At 38.2% G+C, this 18,516-nt stretch overlaps 1 protein-coding gene across 2 annotated transcripts in view; it reads right to left on the bottom strand.

The window, feature by feature from the left end:
* Nucleotides 1-12,457: 12,457 nt before the first annotated feature.
* CD2AP (CD2 associated protein) overlaps nucleotides 12,458-18,516 on the bottom strand; it is a 112,963-nt gene continuing 106,904 nt past the window's right edge. For both annotated transcript variants that reach the window (XM_060110607.1, XM_060110608.1), the window contains one exon: nucleotides 12,458-15,423. In XM_060110607.1, the coding sequence (XP_059966590.1) occupies nucleotides 15,382-15,423 (42 nt within the window). In that variant the 3' untranslated portion in view covers nucleotides 12,458-15,381. The remainder of the gene's footprint in view (nucleotides 15,424-18,516) is intronic.

Genomic DNA, 18,516 nt, shown 5'->3' on the forward strand with positions numbered 1-18,516 from the left:
CACCTGTCTGAACACGCTGAGTAAGGGCTCGTATCAGGACTCTCAAATAAAATAAGAGGAAATACAGTCTGGGAACTGTAGCCACAGTCAGGCAGAAAGGAATGCATGGAAAAGTATGACTTCTCAAACCTCTTCATGCAGAACACTCTGAGGTGAGCTGGATGCGAATGCTTGTAAACAAGGTGGATACTTTCCCCGTGTTCCGTCTCACTGAACTTCACCCCAAGGTGAGAGGGAGGACCTATTCTCACTTGTTTGCTCATCTTTTTTTTTGTTTTTGATGTATTTTGTTTTTTATTTATGCTTACTTGTTTACCATTAATTCTTTTTTTCTTTTTTTTACATCTTTATTGGAGTATAATTGCTTTACAATGGTGTGTTAGTTTCTGCTTTATAACAAAGTGAATCAGTTATACGTATTTAGACAGCACCTCACGGCATACTCCTTGGCCAGTCCCACTGATGGGAAGGACCAATTCAGAAAGGTTAACTGGAGGGTGAGGAACTTAAGGACCCACATTTTGGAGGAGGGTTGTGTGTCTTTTGCTCCCCTCAGCCTAATTTCCTGTCTACCCCACTAGTGTAATTAGGACAGATTATACAGCCAGATGGCCGAACAAGTTGTTTGTGTGTTTCTGGCCTCGATAATAGAATGTATTCAGTCTCTCTTACGGGTTCTCCCTTGCCATGGATGAGCTGTTTCATAAAGAGCCTTGGGGGAAAAGAAAGATATGAAAGATCTTCTATAATCAGAAACATCTCATCCTCGGTTATTTTAGATAGCATCCAGCCAGTGTCTTTGTAGCTCAATATCTTCTCTGAGAATTGCAGTCTGGATTCAAATTCTAAGTTTGAATCATCACATCACCTCAGAGTTGGAAAGCTTCCAGCATATCACCAACTATCTTGATACTTATATGATGTTAAAGAAATTGATACGACAGGCAATTGCCCTGCTCCATGAAGAAAGCTCTCTGGAGGGCTGACACTAAAAAAAAATAGCATCTTAAGATGCACATTTTAGAGCTCCCACAATTGTCCTCAGAGTTTAAGGAGCATAGACCATCAAATGGCATAATATTGGCTACTCAAAATGAGGGGAGAGAGGTTTCAGCAGTCAGTGGAGGAAATGTTTCCCTTTAAGTTGATATAAGGACAGCTTTGTCAACCCCACTAAAAGAAGAGACTTTTTTTTTTTTTTTTGGCGGTACGCGGGCCCCTCACCACTGTGGCCTCTCCCGCTGTGGGGCACAGGCTCTGGATGCGCAGGCCCAGCAGTCATGGCTCAGGGGCCCAGCTGCTCCGCGGCATGTGGGATCATCCCGGACTGGGGCACGAACTCGTGTTCCCTGCATCAGCAGGAGGACTCTCAACCACTGCGCCACCAGGGAAGCCCAAGAAGAGACTATTAAAGCATGCTTCATAAAAAAAAAATCTAGCTTTACACTCAGCCTAAAGGAAGGGATTGAAAACTAGTTTGCTCATGCAATTTATCAAGTAAGTGGGACTATTGGAGAACAGAGAATCTAATTGCCTAACAAAGTGCTTTGCATTTTCAACCCTAGAAGTGAGCAATTTAGAGCCTGACAGATGACTTTTTAAAGAAAAACAAATGTAAAAGAGACTGAGGAAATACTCCAAACTTGAGTTAGCCAATCTAAATAATGGTAGGGAAGGTTCCTGCAGAAGCAAGCATTCCAGAAAATAACATCATAAATCACACATTTTCCCCATTCTGGAATATGTCTAACAACAATCCTGCCTTCAGTAGGAAAAGGTGTTGGCATGGCGTGTGTACTCACAGCATTCAGGAGATCCAGCAGCCCTGCAGGAGGGTCGGTGCTGGGCTCCCCACCACTATGCCCCACCATCACTGTGCTGGCTCTGGAACCTCCCAAGGTCCCCGTCAGCGGCTGGGATCTGTCTTCTCCATATTTGAAAGGAAGTTCAGGAGGCCCCAGTGTAAACCAGCCACCGCGGTGAGAAGCTGAGGGGAGAACTGTAAACCTGCCCTGAGTTTCAAGGCTTGTGTGTAAGACTGTGATTCACTGCACAGTGGGTCCGTCAAATAAGTCTAAGAGAAATTACAAGTTTCTCTCGTCCGAAGCAAATTCAGTAAAATGAGTCACTTGTTTGTCTTTTCATTCCTCCTCTTTATCTCAGATGATCACATGAGACTCCGCTGCACCTACTGCACTGGGGTAATTAGAACGCAGTGGGTAAAATGCCAGGTTGTGTCCATATTATCTACAATTATAATTATCTAAATCTATCTATTCATTGATTTGGAGGTTGTCTGTTCCTCCTCCTCCAGGAAAACAAGTGCTGTGCTTGTTTTCAACAACAATACGCAGTAAATGTTTGGTTTTGAATGCGTTTAATAGCCATAGGTACTTCAACCATCCTTGAAGGTGCATGGCCTCAAATTCAAATCCGTCCCTGGTCACCTTCTTCTGCCTTCTTGGGGTGGGAGGAGAAGGAAGAAGGAAGCGGGGTAAGAGTTGCCACAGGACTGATACGGGAAATAAAGCTTCTGAGCTTTTTGAATTTTCAAGGGTGAAAAGAATTCAAGTATTACTAGATCCAAAATTTTTGGAAGGATCCAAAGAAATCTTGACAATTAACACAAGATTCAAAATGTAAAGGCAATTTGGTATGACATAGTGGCCTCATTTCTGACAAGTTACAATAAAACTTTTGTTTCATAGCTTAGAGCAACATTTCATTTTTGACAACTGCCCAAAAGACCACCAGAAAACTCCATTGATCAAGCAGCGCTAAGACAATTACACCCATTATACATAGTAAGAGAACACCACTTTGATGGCCTTCATAGGTGTCAAAAGAAGGAAGTCAGGGGAGGATATTTATAGGGTTGTTAGGTCTTTAAAAAATTTAGGAACTGGTTGAGAGTGGGCAGAGTTTGTAGTCTAATGGCTTGGCTAGATGGACAAGACCAAAGTCTTCAGCAAGTCTTGAAGAGCAAGAGGTTACTCTTGATAATAAGCTCTTTTACATGGTTCAGGGCTTATCTTCCAGGAATAAATATTTCCTGGAGAGCAAGGTCTTAATCTATTTTTGTGTATTTTCTGAGTTATTTCACATCAGGACAGGAAGGAATGCTCAGTTCCAGTATTGTTTAACATGGGAAAGTATGTTGCTTTGAATTCTCAGCCATCTGGGAACTCCCTGGCAGTCCAGTGGTTAGGATTCCACATTTTCATTGCAGTGGACCAGGTTCAATCCCCGGTCGGGGAACTAAAGTCCCACAAGCCGCACAGTGTGGCCAAAACCAAAACCAACAACAAAAAACTTACTTGTAAAGTTCTAAATCTCACCCTCCCAGTTTTCACTTACATCCCCTCTTCCTTGGCCACCCCTCACCTTTGCTCAATTCCGTCATTTAAGTAGTCAACAACTTCATTTCCCATCTTAATCACTAAATAGTCTTTTAGGCTCAAATTTGATCTGCAGGCGATCTTGTTATCTTTCTCTTCCAGTGTTAGTCTCCATCCCAGAATAAGCCAGCTGGCTAACTCTAAGAGTCTGATTGCTGGAACAGACTGTGATGGTGAATTACTCCCAGGAGCAAAGTATTTCTTTTTCATTGTATTCATCAATTTACCTCAAGCCACTTCCTGCTTTCTTTTTTAAAGGACTAGTCCTTTCAGCTCAGTTCCTGTGGTTGACGGGAAATAATCAATAAACAATCTATAATAGGAATAGAAAAGAATTTTATTCAAACCAAACTGGGGACTATAGCCCAGGAGACACAGATTCAAGAAGCACTTGAATTGTGTTCCGCTGGACTACCAAATAGGGGAGGCGTATATACGCAAAAACCACGAAGTTACATAAACTGTTTGTCAAGAATTAGCACTGGAACTGACAAGATGCTTGTTAAGTAAGGATTGGTTGGAGTCCAAAATGGTTGTGTAGTTACAAGGGGAGACCTTGAGACCATAAGGTTGTAGCTGGAAGCTGCTAGCAGACATTGTTTCCAGAATGGCTGGTGGTGTCCTTGATTCTGAAAGAGTTCAGAAAATTCAAGTTCTCAGTGATGCAAGAATGTGTCTGAAATCACATCCACAAAGGCCATCCGGCTCCATTTTGAATGCCTGAACCATAGTTAGTCCATTTTGATTTTCAGTGTATTCTCTTCTTGAATGGTTAAAGCAGATGTACAATGCATATTGTTTAACAGGCCATAAGACAGGCTGTTCTAATTTGCATAAAATTCAAGTCAAATCATGTGTAAGCCAGAATGACTTCTCCATATCTCAATATGTGAACATTTCTTCCATCACTGTGTGGTTTAATATTTATTGGCCCCTCCTGTGGAGAAAAAGGGAACCTCCTACACTGTTGGTGGGAATGTAAATTGGTAGAGCCACTATGGAGAACAGTATGGAGGTTGCTTAAAAAAATAAAAAAAGAACTACCACGTAACTCAGCAATCCCACTCCTGGACATGTATCTGGAAGAAAACCATAATTCGAAAAGATACATGCACCCCAATGTTCATTGCATCACTATTTACAGTAGCCAGGTCATGGAAGCAACCTAAATGCCCATCAACAGAGGAATGGTTAAGGAAGATGTGGTACATATATACAATGGAATATTACTTGGCCATAAAAAAGAATGAAATAATGCCATTTGCAGCAACATGGATGGACCTGGAGATTGTCATACTGAGTGAAGTAAGTCAAAGACAAATATCATATGATATTGTTTATATGTGGAGTCTAAAAAATGGTACAAAAGAACTTATTTACAAAACAGAAATAGAGTCACAGATGTAGAAAACAAACTTATGGTTATCAAGGGGGCAAGGGGGGAGGGATAAATTGGGAGATTGGGATTGACATATATACACTCCTGTATATAAAATAGGTAACTAATAAGAACCTACTGTGTAGCCCAGGGAACTCTACTCAATACTCTGTAATGACCTATATGGGAAAAGAATCTAAAAAAGAGTGGATATATGTATGTGGATAACTGATCCACTTTGCTGTACACCAGAAACTAACACAACATTGAAAATCAACTATACTCCAATAAAATTAATTTTAAAAAATTTACTGGCTGCTCCAATTCTATTTCACTTCCAGATGTATGTCCCAGCACCTTTATTCAGTGTGGATGCTATCGTTCTCCTGGAGCCCTGTGGTTTTTGGTCTCAGGTGAAGGGCTCTAGACGCACCTACTTCCCTGCCTTTGTGAGAGCTGGTGGCCTCGTAGGTAGACATCACTGACTGTGGAAGCCCTCTCCAGGCTTAGACAACAGTAACCCCCTAAAGAGGAGAAACTACCGACTGTTCATGTACGTGGCACCAAGGACAAGAAGGTGTAACACTAAACACACTGCTTTTGTCATCTGTATCTAGAACATTAGAACTACTATTAAAGTTCAAGATCCTAATTTTTCAGTTGAAAAAACAGACCCAGAGATGTGATGAAATTTACCCAAGTTTCCTGAGAGGGGGAATGCAAGCCCAGGTTAGAATCCAAATCTCAACTCTTTCCCCCTAGTTCAAGAGTGGAAAAAACGACTCAATAGTGAATAAAATACTGAAATGCAACTTTCCTTTGCCCTTGGCATTGTCTATAGACCCTCTGTTACAAAAATTTATTTTATAAGAAAAAGAAGACTTAATTCTTATTAATTCAATTTACTGCCATTCAGGCCCCCAGGGGGTTGTTTTGTCTCGTAATCCAGGACCTTTGTTGCCATTAAGAATCATAGATAATCACTAGTTCTCACCTGCTCAGAATAAGCCCTGAGCCTTTCCCGGCTGATACCAGCCGATGTGGAACGTTTTGCTTCTCCCGAAAGCGCACTGCAGGGGGCTGGCTGCTCTGTGACTGGTTGGTGGGAAGAGCTGTGTGATACTGTCCCACCCTGGCCTCCTACACCGCATGTTCTACATCTTCAAGTCCTTCAGATGACTGTGCCCTTTCTGGGGTAGTACTGTTCCCTGCTTCTGTGACCCTGTAGTCATGTCATCAACCACAAGATGGACATTTTGACTCCCTTTTGGAGAGAAAAGTCATTTTCTGCTTAGAATTTGAGCTGAATCTGGATTTGCTTTTTCAGTCAGGGTCATGGCACCATGGACTCTCCACTGACCACCTGCTCTGGGCTGTCGTGTCGGACCCCAACTCTATGTGAATTGTACGAGACCCCTGGGGAGAAGACAGGTGACAAAATGAGAGAGATTGTACCATAATGTCTTTAAGAAGCCCACAGCACAAGCTCACTATTTTGTGAGCTTGTTACATAAGTGACCCTGGAGGGAATATGATCTGGTAGATATCAGAACACATTGCAGGAAAAAATGGAGAAACAGGAGCAGATCCCAGAGAACCAAGGGCAGGAAATGGCAAATCAGGTTTGAGGAAGGGCCAAGGATATGGCAGCAACCTGGGGTCAAAGGAGCATCACCATCCAACAAGGAATGATAAACAGAGCAGGATGGTTATGTTGCTGCTGTTGTGATTATTCTCTTAGAGGAAAAAAATGTGAAGCACCTGGTGCCCCCTTTCTCTCTCTTCTCTGAGTACACGATCAGAGGGAAAGGCTTTATTTATTTATTTATTTGGTTGTGCCGGGGCTTAGTTGTGGCAGGCGGGCTCCTTAGTTGCAGCAGGGCTCCTTAGTCATGGCGTGCGAACTCTTAGTTGCGGCATGCGTGTGGTATCTAGTTCCCTGACCAGGGATCGAACCTGGGTCCCCTGTGTTGGGAGCGTGGAGTCTTATCTACTGCGCCACCAGGGAAGTCATGGGAAAGGCTTTAAATTATAGCAATGATTTTTTTTTTTAGATTTCTTATAGATAAGGGAAGTGACAAGATTTGAGTGACTTGCCAAGTTCACATGGCTACTAACTTTAAGAGCCAGTTTTCAAAGCCAGATCTGTCGGATTCCAAAGCGTCAACTCTTTTCAGTCTGTCATGTGGAACTTAGCAGGGAGGGAGCTAGGAGAGTGCCATGGCTGTGTCTCAGTTCTGGGTTAATTCAGTGGGTTGGAACCTTCTGCAATTGTTATTTGCCGCTTCTACCTGTATTTGAGGTTTACTCCAGCTGCTCGTGAGAAGCTGAGCTTCATTTGACTGCCATCTAGTGGTCATTTAATCTCGGTAGGGAAGCTAAGTAGAGTTTTTGTTTCTCACGTCTTTGCTGAAGAGCCATGAAAATCATTTAAATTTGCAAAGATGCACACCAAGAAACAAAGAATGTTCCCCCAAATCTTAACTTATGTCACACAGAGAAATCTAGACAGACTATGAGATCACTGAAAATGAACTGTGTAAATTATTTAGTCTAACTCTTTTACTGATAGGAAAATTTGACACTCATAAGAAATATAAAGGATTACAAAGAATGTTCTCTGCACACTATCTATGTAAAGAGAGCATATGATCAAGAGCACAGGCTTCAGAATTGGCCTGCCTAGGTTTAGCTCCATCCCTTATTAGCTGGGTGGCCTTGGCCAAGTTGCTTAACCTCTCTGAGCCTGTTTCCTCATATGTGAAAGGGTAACAGAGGAGAACAAACCTGACTCCATACTGGATCTATCCCTTTAGCTCTAACCCTTGTGCTCTGTAGCCTGTGCTTACTCATGTTGGCTTTGCACCTTTTGTAAAAGAATGTTGCCTATAGCCTGAAATATACAGGATAGCTTAGTCTGAGGGCTCTGACCTTTAAAGGTATAACACTTTTCCATTAAACATTTGCAGAACAGAGAATAATATTTGTCTTGTTGGAGGTTTATAGGAACATTGTGACCAGACCTAAGTGCACAGCTGCTAGAACAAAGGATTCCAGGACCAAGAAGTTTGCAGCTAACAGCCACACCCCCTCCCCTTTTAGTATAAAAGAAGCCTGAATTCTAACTCAGGTAAGATGGTTCTTTGGGACACTAGTTCACCATCTTCTCTGTCTGCTGGCTTTCTGAATAAAGTCTCTATTCCTTGTCCCAACACCTCATCTCTCCTGATTTATTGGCCTGTTTTGTGGGGAGCAGTACAAGCTTGGACTCAGTAACAAAATAATAGTATCTATGACATCAAATTGTTGAGATAGTTAGATATATAGATACACAGGTAGATTTAGATGGAGATTACTTGCAACAGTGCTTGGTACATGGTAAGCACAATACAAACATGCCTATTTTTAGACTAAAGATAAGTTTATTATAAACCTTAGGGTAATTAAACTGACTACTTAAAGCCCAGTGTAACAAATGTGTTAAAAGTATTTTAAGAGCATAATACAGAGCCTCTGGAAGCATGGCTATTTTATAATAATTGACATGATAGTGGTTAGTCCTAGGAAGCTATTTCAACTTGAATCCTTAAATAGTTGAAGAAGAAAGAAAAGGCAGAGGAGAGGGTAAAGACAAGGGGTAATGAAGAGGGACCACAACCTCTTTGTCATGCATTTATTGATTCATCCACTCAACATTCACTGTCTACTATATCCTAGGGACCATACCAGGTTAATTCAGGTCAGTGGTTCTTAAATGTGTTCCACAAGGTCAAAACCACTCTCATAATACTACTAAGATGTCAGCTACTTTTTTTCACTGTTGACATTTGTACTGATGGTATGTGAGCAGAACTGTTTTTGTGTCCCATGGATCAAGTCAGTGGTACTAAACTATCTTTGTATTCCCTGCACCGCACTCCCAGCAAAGGACATGCTTGGCCCTACCCCGCCCTGCTCTGTCAATATGACCATTTTTTAAAAAATTAGTTTATTTTATTTTGTTGCGTTGGCTCCCTAGCTGCGGCATGCATGTGGGATCTTCCCTGACCAGGACCCCCTGCATTGGGAGCACGGCGTTCCAACCACTGCGCCACCAGGGAGGTCCCAGTATGACCATTTTTAACTCATCACTTCATGTAATGCATTAAGGTTGATAAATCTCCTCACACCAAATCTTTACAAGTGAGATTGGTCTGTAGTGATCAGGTTTAGATATTAAAGTTACACTAGATTCATAAAATAAATTGGGAAAGTTTCCACCTACAGTTTTGACTAGTTTAAATCAAGCAGTTAAAACACAGCTATGATCCCCTCTGGCCTTGCTGTCTATTTTCGTGGTAGAGCCTTAATGACATTTCCTATTTATGGTGGAATTAGTCAATTAAATTTTCTATTTCTTTTTGGGCAAATATTCATTCTTTATCCTAAAGTTTCATAACTTAACAAAAATGTGTCTTGGTGTTATAAATCTTGTCAATCCTCCTCCCCCACTCCCAGGACATAGGGATTTCTATTTGCAAAATCAAGCCTTTATTTCAGGACAATTTTTTTTTTTTTTGCGGTACGCGGGCCTCTCACTGTTGTGGCCTCTCCCGTTGAGGAGCACAGGCTCCACACGCGCAGGCTCAGTGGCCATGGCTCACGGGCCCAGCTGCTCCGCGGCATGTGGGATCTTCCCGGACCGGGGCACGAACCCGTGTCTCCTGCATCGGCAGGCGGACTCTCAACCACTGCGCCACCAGGGAAGCCCCAGGACAATTTTTTAAAAATACATTTAACTATAACACATGCACCTATAAAGATGCTTGTGTGTGGTGCCTGATTGCTCACCTTTGACTGGTGTCAGTTATTTGCTGACTAGAGCAGAGAGGAGAGGAGATAACGATAGCTTTAATTCAGGACCGTTACCTAAAACACCCTCTCATCAAACCTGTTATCTTTCCTGGGAGCCCCTCGGTTTTCAGCCTTCAAGTTGGTAGGGCTTACAGCTGGTGTGGCTTCCCTTTCAGTTCCACAGCTCCAGCCATTCTGTTGTAGAGGATTCGGGTCTAAGACCATCAGATGGACATTTCAGAGAATCAGCATCTGGAATGAGGTCTGGGGAGCCTTATGTCAGACTTCAGGCTGTCCTCATTCTGTTCCAAATCTCAAAGCATCTGGGAGGTATTTTTATTATAAATGGTTTTTGTTTCCTTATTTGAGAAACAGATTTCCTTAAATCTCTTTCAATCTATCAAGTCAATTTTTCATTCTATTTATTGTCTTTAATCAGTTTCAAGGGAGAGGATAAGAGTAAAAATGTCATGTCAGATTGTATTTGCATCCTGTTAATGTTTAGTAATATTTCTAAAAATGCACTATACCATGAAATGTTAACAATTGCCCTTATTAAAGAACTAAGTTACTCAGTGCACTTAAAATATAGTTTTACTTTTCATAACTTTATTCACACAATTTTCTAGGAACTGAAATGTAGCTAATAAAGACCACTTATAAGCTGATAGGAAAGAATACCACCCAATAGTCGCAAACTGAAAAACACAACACCTTCTGTGATAAAAAAAAATTATTGGCTCTATACAAAAAATATTGTTGCCTATTTCTAAATTTATTTTCCTTCTATACAAGCATATTCACAATAAAGGTGTTAGCGGCAAAAATAAAAGCAATAATTGTTAGGATTCAGAAAAAAATTTTCACACCCCAACACAGTCTAGTCTCTTGAACCTTGATTGGCAAGTAATAAAGTCAAATAGACCCATGTGAATTCAGCTTTTACCTCCTACAATGGGGCTAAATCTGAAAATTGTTCCTTCAGACAAAACCATCTGCACAGGCATTAGACAATCTCTAACGTCCCTTCAAACACTAAAACTCTACAATCCAAAACTTTACAATCATTTGCCTGCAAGGCTTAATTCATGCCCAGTGTTTGTAAAAGCCAATAAAAGGCAAGTAGAAATATTCAAACTACATTTTTTTAAACTTAAACGACTTGCCACACTTATCTTCCATATTGCTTCATAGTGTTGTCTTATTCCATGATTCAAATCTTCCAGATTTCTAGAAAGCCTGGAGTCATGTATGTGCTCAGCAAGAGTACATGGGCCTTGATGTCTTCCAGACTCTACAGTGGTGCCCCCTTATGCGCAGTTTTGCTTTCTGCAGTTTCAGTTACGCGCAGTCAATTGCAGTCCAAAAGTATTAAATGAAAATTTCCAGAAATAAACAACTCATAACCTTTACAGTGTACGCCGTTTGGAGTAGCATGATGATCCCACGCCGTCCAGCTCTGGAACGTGAATCACCCCTTTGTCCAGCGTGTCCTGCCCATTAGTCACTTAGGAGACTAGCAGAATCACAGTGCTTGTGTTAAGTAACCCTTGTTTTACTTAATAATGGTCCCAGAGCACAAGAGTAGTGATGTTGGCAATTCAGGTATGACAAACAGTGCTTCCTTTAAGTGAAAAGTGAAAGCTCTCGACAATAAGAAAAAAAATCACATGCTGAGGTTGCTAAGACCTATGGCAAGAACCTTCTATCCACGAAATTGGGAAGAAAACAAATTTGGGCTAGTTGTGCCATCGCACCTCAAGCTGCAAAAGTTAGGCCACGGTGTGTGGCAAGTGCTTAGTTAGGATGGAAAAGGCATTATATTTGTAAAATACTTTGAGAAAAACCACATTCACGTAACTTTTACTAGAGTATATTGTTATAATTGTTCTATTTTATTATTAGTTGTTAATCTCTGTGTCTTATTTATAAACTTCATCACAGGTATGTATAGGAGAAAACATAGTATTACGTGAGGCTCAGTACTGCCTGCGGTTCCGGGCATCCTCTGGGGGTCTTGGAATGTACCTTAGAATGTGCCATGGATAAGGTGGGGATGACTGCATCTTGTTTTTTGTATTATATTTACCAGGACATCCAGTCGCGAGTTCAGAAACCAGAAAGTTTACATGCAAGTTTATGCTTAAGGAAGCAAGCAATGGGTGGGTAGTGGGGCTTCGGGAATGACTGTAATCAGTCTTAAAATCCTTCTGAATTCTGTCTCCATATTTTTATACTCTATTTAGTTCTTCCAAATTAGCTTTTTCCAGATGACAGAAAAATGTAACTGTGGAGAGCTCCCATGCTGAGACTAGCTCTTTGTTTCAAATGTTTAAAATCTCAGTGTCTGAGTCAATAATTCAATTTGGGCAAAGTACTCTCAGCTCCATTTCGAATATCATACAAATGAAAAAGCAGTATCTCCTCCAAAGAAAGGGATGCTGCATTCAAAAACAAGGGGAGAGGACATACTATGTCTTTTCTCTTAATCTTATCTGCCTAATTTACATCATATCCAACACCGCAAGATGCTTTTGAGAAGAGTAAATCAGCAGCTTCCATTTAAAAAAAATCTCTACGGCAAGATAAGGTACTTTATATAAATCATTTCAAATTCTCCCAATAATCCTGTGAGGTAGGAATTATCATCTCACAGTTCCAGGTAGAAAGAAAAGACTCAGAGAGGTTCGGTAAATGTCACATAGGTCTAGAACTTTGAATGCTTTTATTTTACTATTTACATTGTTTCTTTTATTTGGAAAACTCAAAGTAATATAAAATAATTTTCATCATACTCTGCAATCAGCATATGCTGAAGTTAATGAAAAATAACCAATAAAGACTGACACAACTGGCAACTATTCTTTATTTTCTTTTTGAGGGAGAAGCATGCTTTACAGCACCTGTAAACAAGTCAGTGAAGTATACTGTTTTGAGTTTCTCCATAAATATATATTATTATTTTTTTGGAATGTTAGAATACCACAACACCAACTGCATTACATAACAGTTACTGAAGGCAAGTCAGGCTACAGCAAGGATAAAATTTTATGGCTAAAAATATTCATAGCAGCAACTTTTAAAAGATGATTTTATTAAATCAAGTCATTGCACTTGGTCATTTTATTGCTACAGCAAAACAAGGCCATTAAATTTTAACACTTCTCATTTCTGATTTGAACTGATTGTCTCATTCTGTTCATACATTTCAAGTTTAAATGCAAGCATAAAATGTTTACCAACACATCTAGAGAGCACTTGGGTTTATTTTTTTCTGTGATCACAGTAAGAAGCATAAAAAGAGAATCCTCTGTTACACCAGGCCCATTCTCTCTTCCTATCTTCAGACTTAGATTTTGTAAAGAGGTAACAGCTTTATAGTATGACCAAAGCTTGGTGGTCGCACACACACACACAATACACCTAATATTGAAATATAATTAGGAAAATTAGTAATATTATGTTTTTTAAAGAATAGCAAACATTCACTACCAATTTGGCAATGACAGATGCCATGCTGTTCACCTCTACTCTGTAATTTATACTCACTCACTAAAAAAAAAAAAAAAAAAAGATTTACCCCAAGTAAAAGCTATATAATTACATAGCATTTTATGATATGAACTTTATAAACAGGAATTAATAAAATTCCTATATCAAGAGCAAATACTGGTAAATTGCTAGATTAAAGTAATCGTTTTTCCCTTTGATTTTGGTTTTCTTTACTATTTGGTCAAGGGCAAGAAAATAGAGACACAGTACTTGAATTACTTTTCAATTCTTACTGAGGAGTATACAAGCAAACACTTTAAATGTCTCTCAGTACTCATGACCATCTTGATTTTATGCACTGGTGAGAAAATGACCAACAAAAACTTTAAGAACAGCCTGAAATCTGCTGGTAACTTCCCCTACCCCATTATTAGGGTGGGGAGGGAGCACTTAATCAGATCTTCCAATCATAAAGCTGGAGGGTGATTTCCAGGGTACATTGTTTTTATTTCTACCTGAAGACTTTCATATTAAAAGAAAATAAGACCTAATTTATTTAAAAAGAAGGAAATCATTCATTTGACAAGTCATTTAAAAACACTAGAACAAGAATAAACAATTTTGTTCAGCAGTGACCTCATCAGAAGAGCCCAAGGACTTTAAGAAGTTAGAACGTACATACTTAATGCACAGATTTCCCCAAAAGCACTAATTTAAGTTGTGAATTTAACATGAAGTAATTATGTATTGGAGTTTCTATTATTTTCTATTTCACTTTTATTTGAAACAATATGACAAAATTTCATTAACACAAGATTTTAGTATTATAAAACTAAAACTTAAAGGAAAAATATTGGTTTGGGGGTTTAAAGAACACAAAATAGAAGCATGATAGATGGTACTCAAAATCTGAAAGTCATTTGCTATAATAAAGCTTAAAATCTATTTTTTTCTGCAAAAAAAGATCAAATTTTCTACTTTCAATATAAACCCACATATTTTGAGACATATTATCGTAGATAACATTTTTAAAAGTTCAAGTGTTCATAAGTGACCGTGAAGAAACTGCTATTCACCCACTTTGTGAAAATGCATTTTGAATATGGCCAACTATTTGGTTTTAAATAAGCTGTGATGTTACGTTTTATGACCTACTAAACACTCTTTATAAAGCTGGTTACCTAAATGACAGCCCCAAATATCTCCACCAGTTAGTTTAGTCTAGTAGGTAAATTACACAATGTAAAACCTGAGTATTTACATAATGATAACTTGTCAAAGTATGAAACTGCATACTGAAGTTCTGAAAGTTCTGGAGTTTTGTTTTTCTAACATTACCATTATTAAAAATCAAATGGAGGGGCATGAAGAATTAAGTCACAAGATTATGAAATGAGTAATATTTGAGCCTGTAAAATAAGCAGAAAAGTACAGCAATAAGGCTGGTGTTTGCATATTATATGTGCTGTAGTTTCTAGGCACAACAAGTTAAGGGTTAAATTGACATTTTTAGTTCCTTAGACCTAATGAATTTAAAATATAGCTGATATTTTCCCCAATATATTTAACAATCCAATACATTTTAACTAAATTCCTTTATGAATCCTATAGTGCAAGCAATAAAAAAATATTCCAAAAGTTGAAGAAATTATTTTGATTAGTTCATTATAGTTATTACTATATGCACGGGTGAGTAATCTGGTTTGTAGCTAGGAAACTCCTATTTCATCACCCAGAGTATCACAAACTGCAAACAAACAGGCAGAACAGTGTAATCCTGGGTAAGAAGCTAAACATAAAAAATATATATATACAAAGTTTATATCCCTTATGTTTTATGGGAAAAGTAGTGACTATAGTTACTATAAAGCTAAACTGTCCCTCTCAAATGGTATATTTTACAGATTATTCGTAAAGATATCACCATATTTATAGTATAGATCTCTTTAAAAATAATACTACAAGTTTCAATAAAAAAACTATTGTGAATTTTCTTTCCTTTTTATACAGATTCAGTAGTATTTTCAAGCAAACTAAACAAAAGAGTTTGCAATCCCAGCACATAAGAAATAAGGCCTCTTTTTTTTCATATTGGCAAAACAAAATATATATAAAAAAATTCACCCTCCCCCTACATTTTTCTATAGATATAATAGCTCATATACGCATATTTCTTTATCATGACATCAGCATTTGTTATTTTAAAGTAACAAGTCAGTTGAAGTTCATAGTGTTGCTTCTGAATCCCTGGAACACTGAGAACACTGGCTGCACGTCACTTCAAGAAGACATGACTGCTTTTTTCAGCTTCTCTATTTCCACCTAAATGGCAACAGATAAAATATCTTTACTTTAGAAAAGTTTATTTATTTTATCCTATGTCATGAAGATCTGATCATAATTTCAAGCCTCCAGATTTTGATTTCCATTCTAAAATCCAATTTCCAATGGTGTAATAAATATTTAAAAAGTTCAACAGATGAAAATGTCACAATGCAAGTTCCTAAATGACAGGTGACAACAACAAAAAAGCAGCTACAGTTGTTTCACCCAGAACAATGTTAAATAATGTGAGCATCTCAAAGATCTGTAAGAAAATCAGCCCTACAAAAAACAAAAGTATCCTTGAAACCAAACTAAGAAACGTACCCGTACCTATAATTAAAAAAAGGGGGCAATACAGAATGTTGTTTTTTTTTTTAAAAGGACCAATTTAGTTCTATGTTTTTCACTTACTGCTTAGGTGATATCAGTAAACCACTTAACCTCACTTAGTATCAACTTCCTCAACTATAAACAGTATATCCTAGATTAAATTGCCTTTAAAGCCCAGGAATATATATAAAATGCAGTCAATGTGTTAAAAATAGTTCCACTGTTAGATAAAAGACTTAACTTCTTCACTTAACAGAAGTTCACAATTTAAGAAACGTTAGAAGAAAATTAGAAAAATTCATTGAATTTTCACAATAACTACAGAGTTATTTAACTTTGACATATTACAAATAACTAAGTTGAGGATCGAAGAGATTAAACACCATGCCAGTGGTTCCATGCAGAACTTGTACTGGTAAGGTCTAAGGCTTTAAAGGCCACAGTTTTTGTACTTTCTTCCCAATTATATGGTATTTTGATCATCTCTGACCTTGCATTACATGTAGAAACATTTAGGCCTTACCTTCTCCTGATAGCATCATCCCTCTCCCCAACAATGCATACAAATAATACATGTTATGGCTAACTTCTGACAAATAGATCACTACTAAATGATGAGCATTTTGCTACACAGTCAAAAAGTATAATTTCAATAAGATCACAATCTCCTAAGGGATCCTAACCATTCAAGAATGGTTTGCTAATTCCAGGATCTTTCCTGATATTATTCTTTGACTAATATGATTATTAGCCAAACATGTTAGTAGCATTGGATTGAGACAAAATACCTTCAATCTTCAGCCTGATGAGCTATTACCATCTCTATTCCAAAGATACATTAACCACTTCATGAATTTTAATGCGCGAGGATGCACAGAAAACAGAAAGAAAAAAAAAATTGGTAGAAGAGGGAGTGCGGGTGGGGTGAGGGTCAGAGTGGAGAAAAACCCTGCAGGCAGTCAGTAATACTCCTCACAGACTGCTGCTGGCCACATAAATTTAGGTATCTGGCAAATACTTGCATTGCTGGAGTTTCTCTTCTAGCACGTTTATGTTCATTGTTCATCATTAGTCCTTTGTACCACTCCTCAGTATAATTTAATACTATATAATGTTAAGTTACAGTAGTTCAAAGTATTACTTTTAATTTGGGGGGAAATATAATTTCTCTTTTAAACATATGATCCTAAGACTCTAATGCTTATTAAGTGTGTTAAGTATCGAACTTTTCCCACCAAAAAAAAAAAAATTTATAATACAGGTCAGTGAGAGGATAAGAAACAGCTGATTTTGCTGGGAAAATATAATCAAATGAAATTCTTCAAAAAAAGAAACAAATAATTCATTTGAATCTTTCCATGATTTTTATGATAAATTAAGTCATATATACAAATTTAGTATTGTATTAGTTCCTCTTGCTAACCTTATTATTTTCATATATGAATGTGTTATGTATAAAATATAAGGAATGAAAGTCAAGAGACATTTGTTTTTAATTCTTCAATTTCTACCATGTTGCACACTGGGAATTTATCATTTATTTAGAAGATATATTTTTAATATCTATCTTCTAACATTTATTAGTTTGACAAAAATTTGTTAGCAATCTAATATGTATATAGCACTGTGCTAGGAGCTATGGGCAAAGATGAAACAGAAAAAGATCTCACCTCCAACAGTATAGAAGATGGGCAAAATAAGTACATAATGTGAATAGTGATATGACAGAAAATTATTACTTATTCATCTCTTACAAAACTAAACAACATGAATTTGAAATAAGAAAAACTGCTTTTAATCAGAAGACTGGTGGCCAACTCAGTGAATGTGATTGAGCAGGGCCTTGAGAATCTACAGAACTTGGGCATGATAAGTGAGACAAAAGGAAAATCCATGAAAACACAGTAAGAGTAAAAATTCAGACAAATTAACTGTAAGGGACAATTGAGGACTAGCAAGTGAGGAAAGAAAGATAAACTAGGACCAGGACATAAGAGACGTCATTTGCCAAGTCAAGAAATTTGAACTTCATTCAGCAAGTAATAGAAAGTTTTCGAAAATACTGAGCAAGGGAAGACAAGATAAGAATGAGAGAAACAAACAAGCTAAACAGAAGAGAACAGCATGAGAAAAGGACAGAAACAGTGAGAATAAAGAGAAAAAGGTTAGGGAGCACAGCCAGTAGGTCCAGAAGTTAGTGGAATTAGAAGAGACAGAAGTCCCACATCTGCATGACTAGAAGCGCAACAAACTTTCAACACAGACAGAAAATCAGAATCTGAAAAGAAGGTGCTACGTGTGACAGGGGACATGCTAAGTCTAAGTTCACAGTGGAACATCCAGGGAGTCTAAGAGCTGGAAACTCAGGACAGAAGCTGGGAAAAGAAGAGCTGGATTTCAATGGCAAATGCACCAGAGCTAATTATGATACTCCTGGACACAGGCAAGCAAAGAGTGGATGCACAGAGAAGAGGGCTAAGCACAACACTGAAGAAACACCTCACTTAGGTGAGGAGAGATGGAGAAGTCAGACAGAAGAATGCAGGGTCACATAAACCAAGACATACTTTGGAAAGGTGGTGATGGTAAAAATGTGAAGTGCTGTAGAAACCGAAGAGACATAGGAGTTGCCATCAGTAAACCCAAAATGCAAGGGGTTAAGGACTGAACTAAAAGTCAAGAATTAGTGACTGTAAATGTATGCTTTTCTTGTTTTCTGTTTGTTTGTTTTGTTTTATTGTTTGCAACAAATGAACTGCA

This window comes from Mesoplodon densirostris, chromosome 10 (genome assembly GCF_025265405.1).
Source record: "Mesoplodon densirostris isolate mMesDen1 chromosome 10, mMesDen1 primary haplotype, whole genome shotgun sequence".
Taxonomy (NCBI): Eukaryota; Metazoa; Chordata; class Mammalia; order Artiodactyla; family Ziphiidae; genus Mesoplodon; species Mesoplodon densirostris.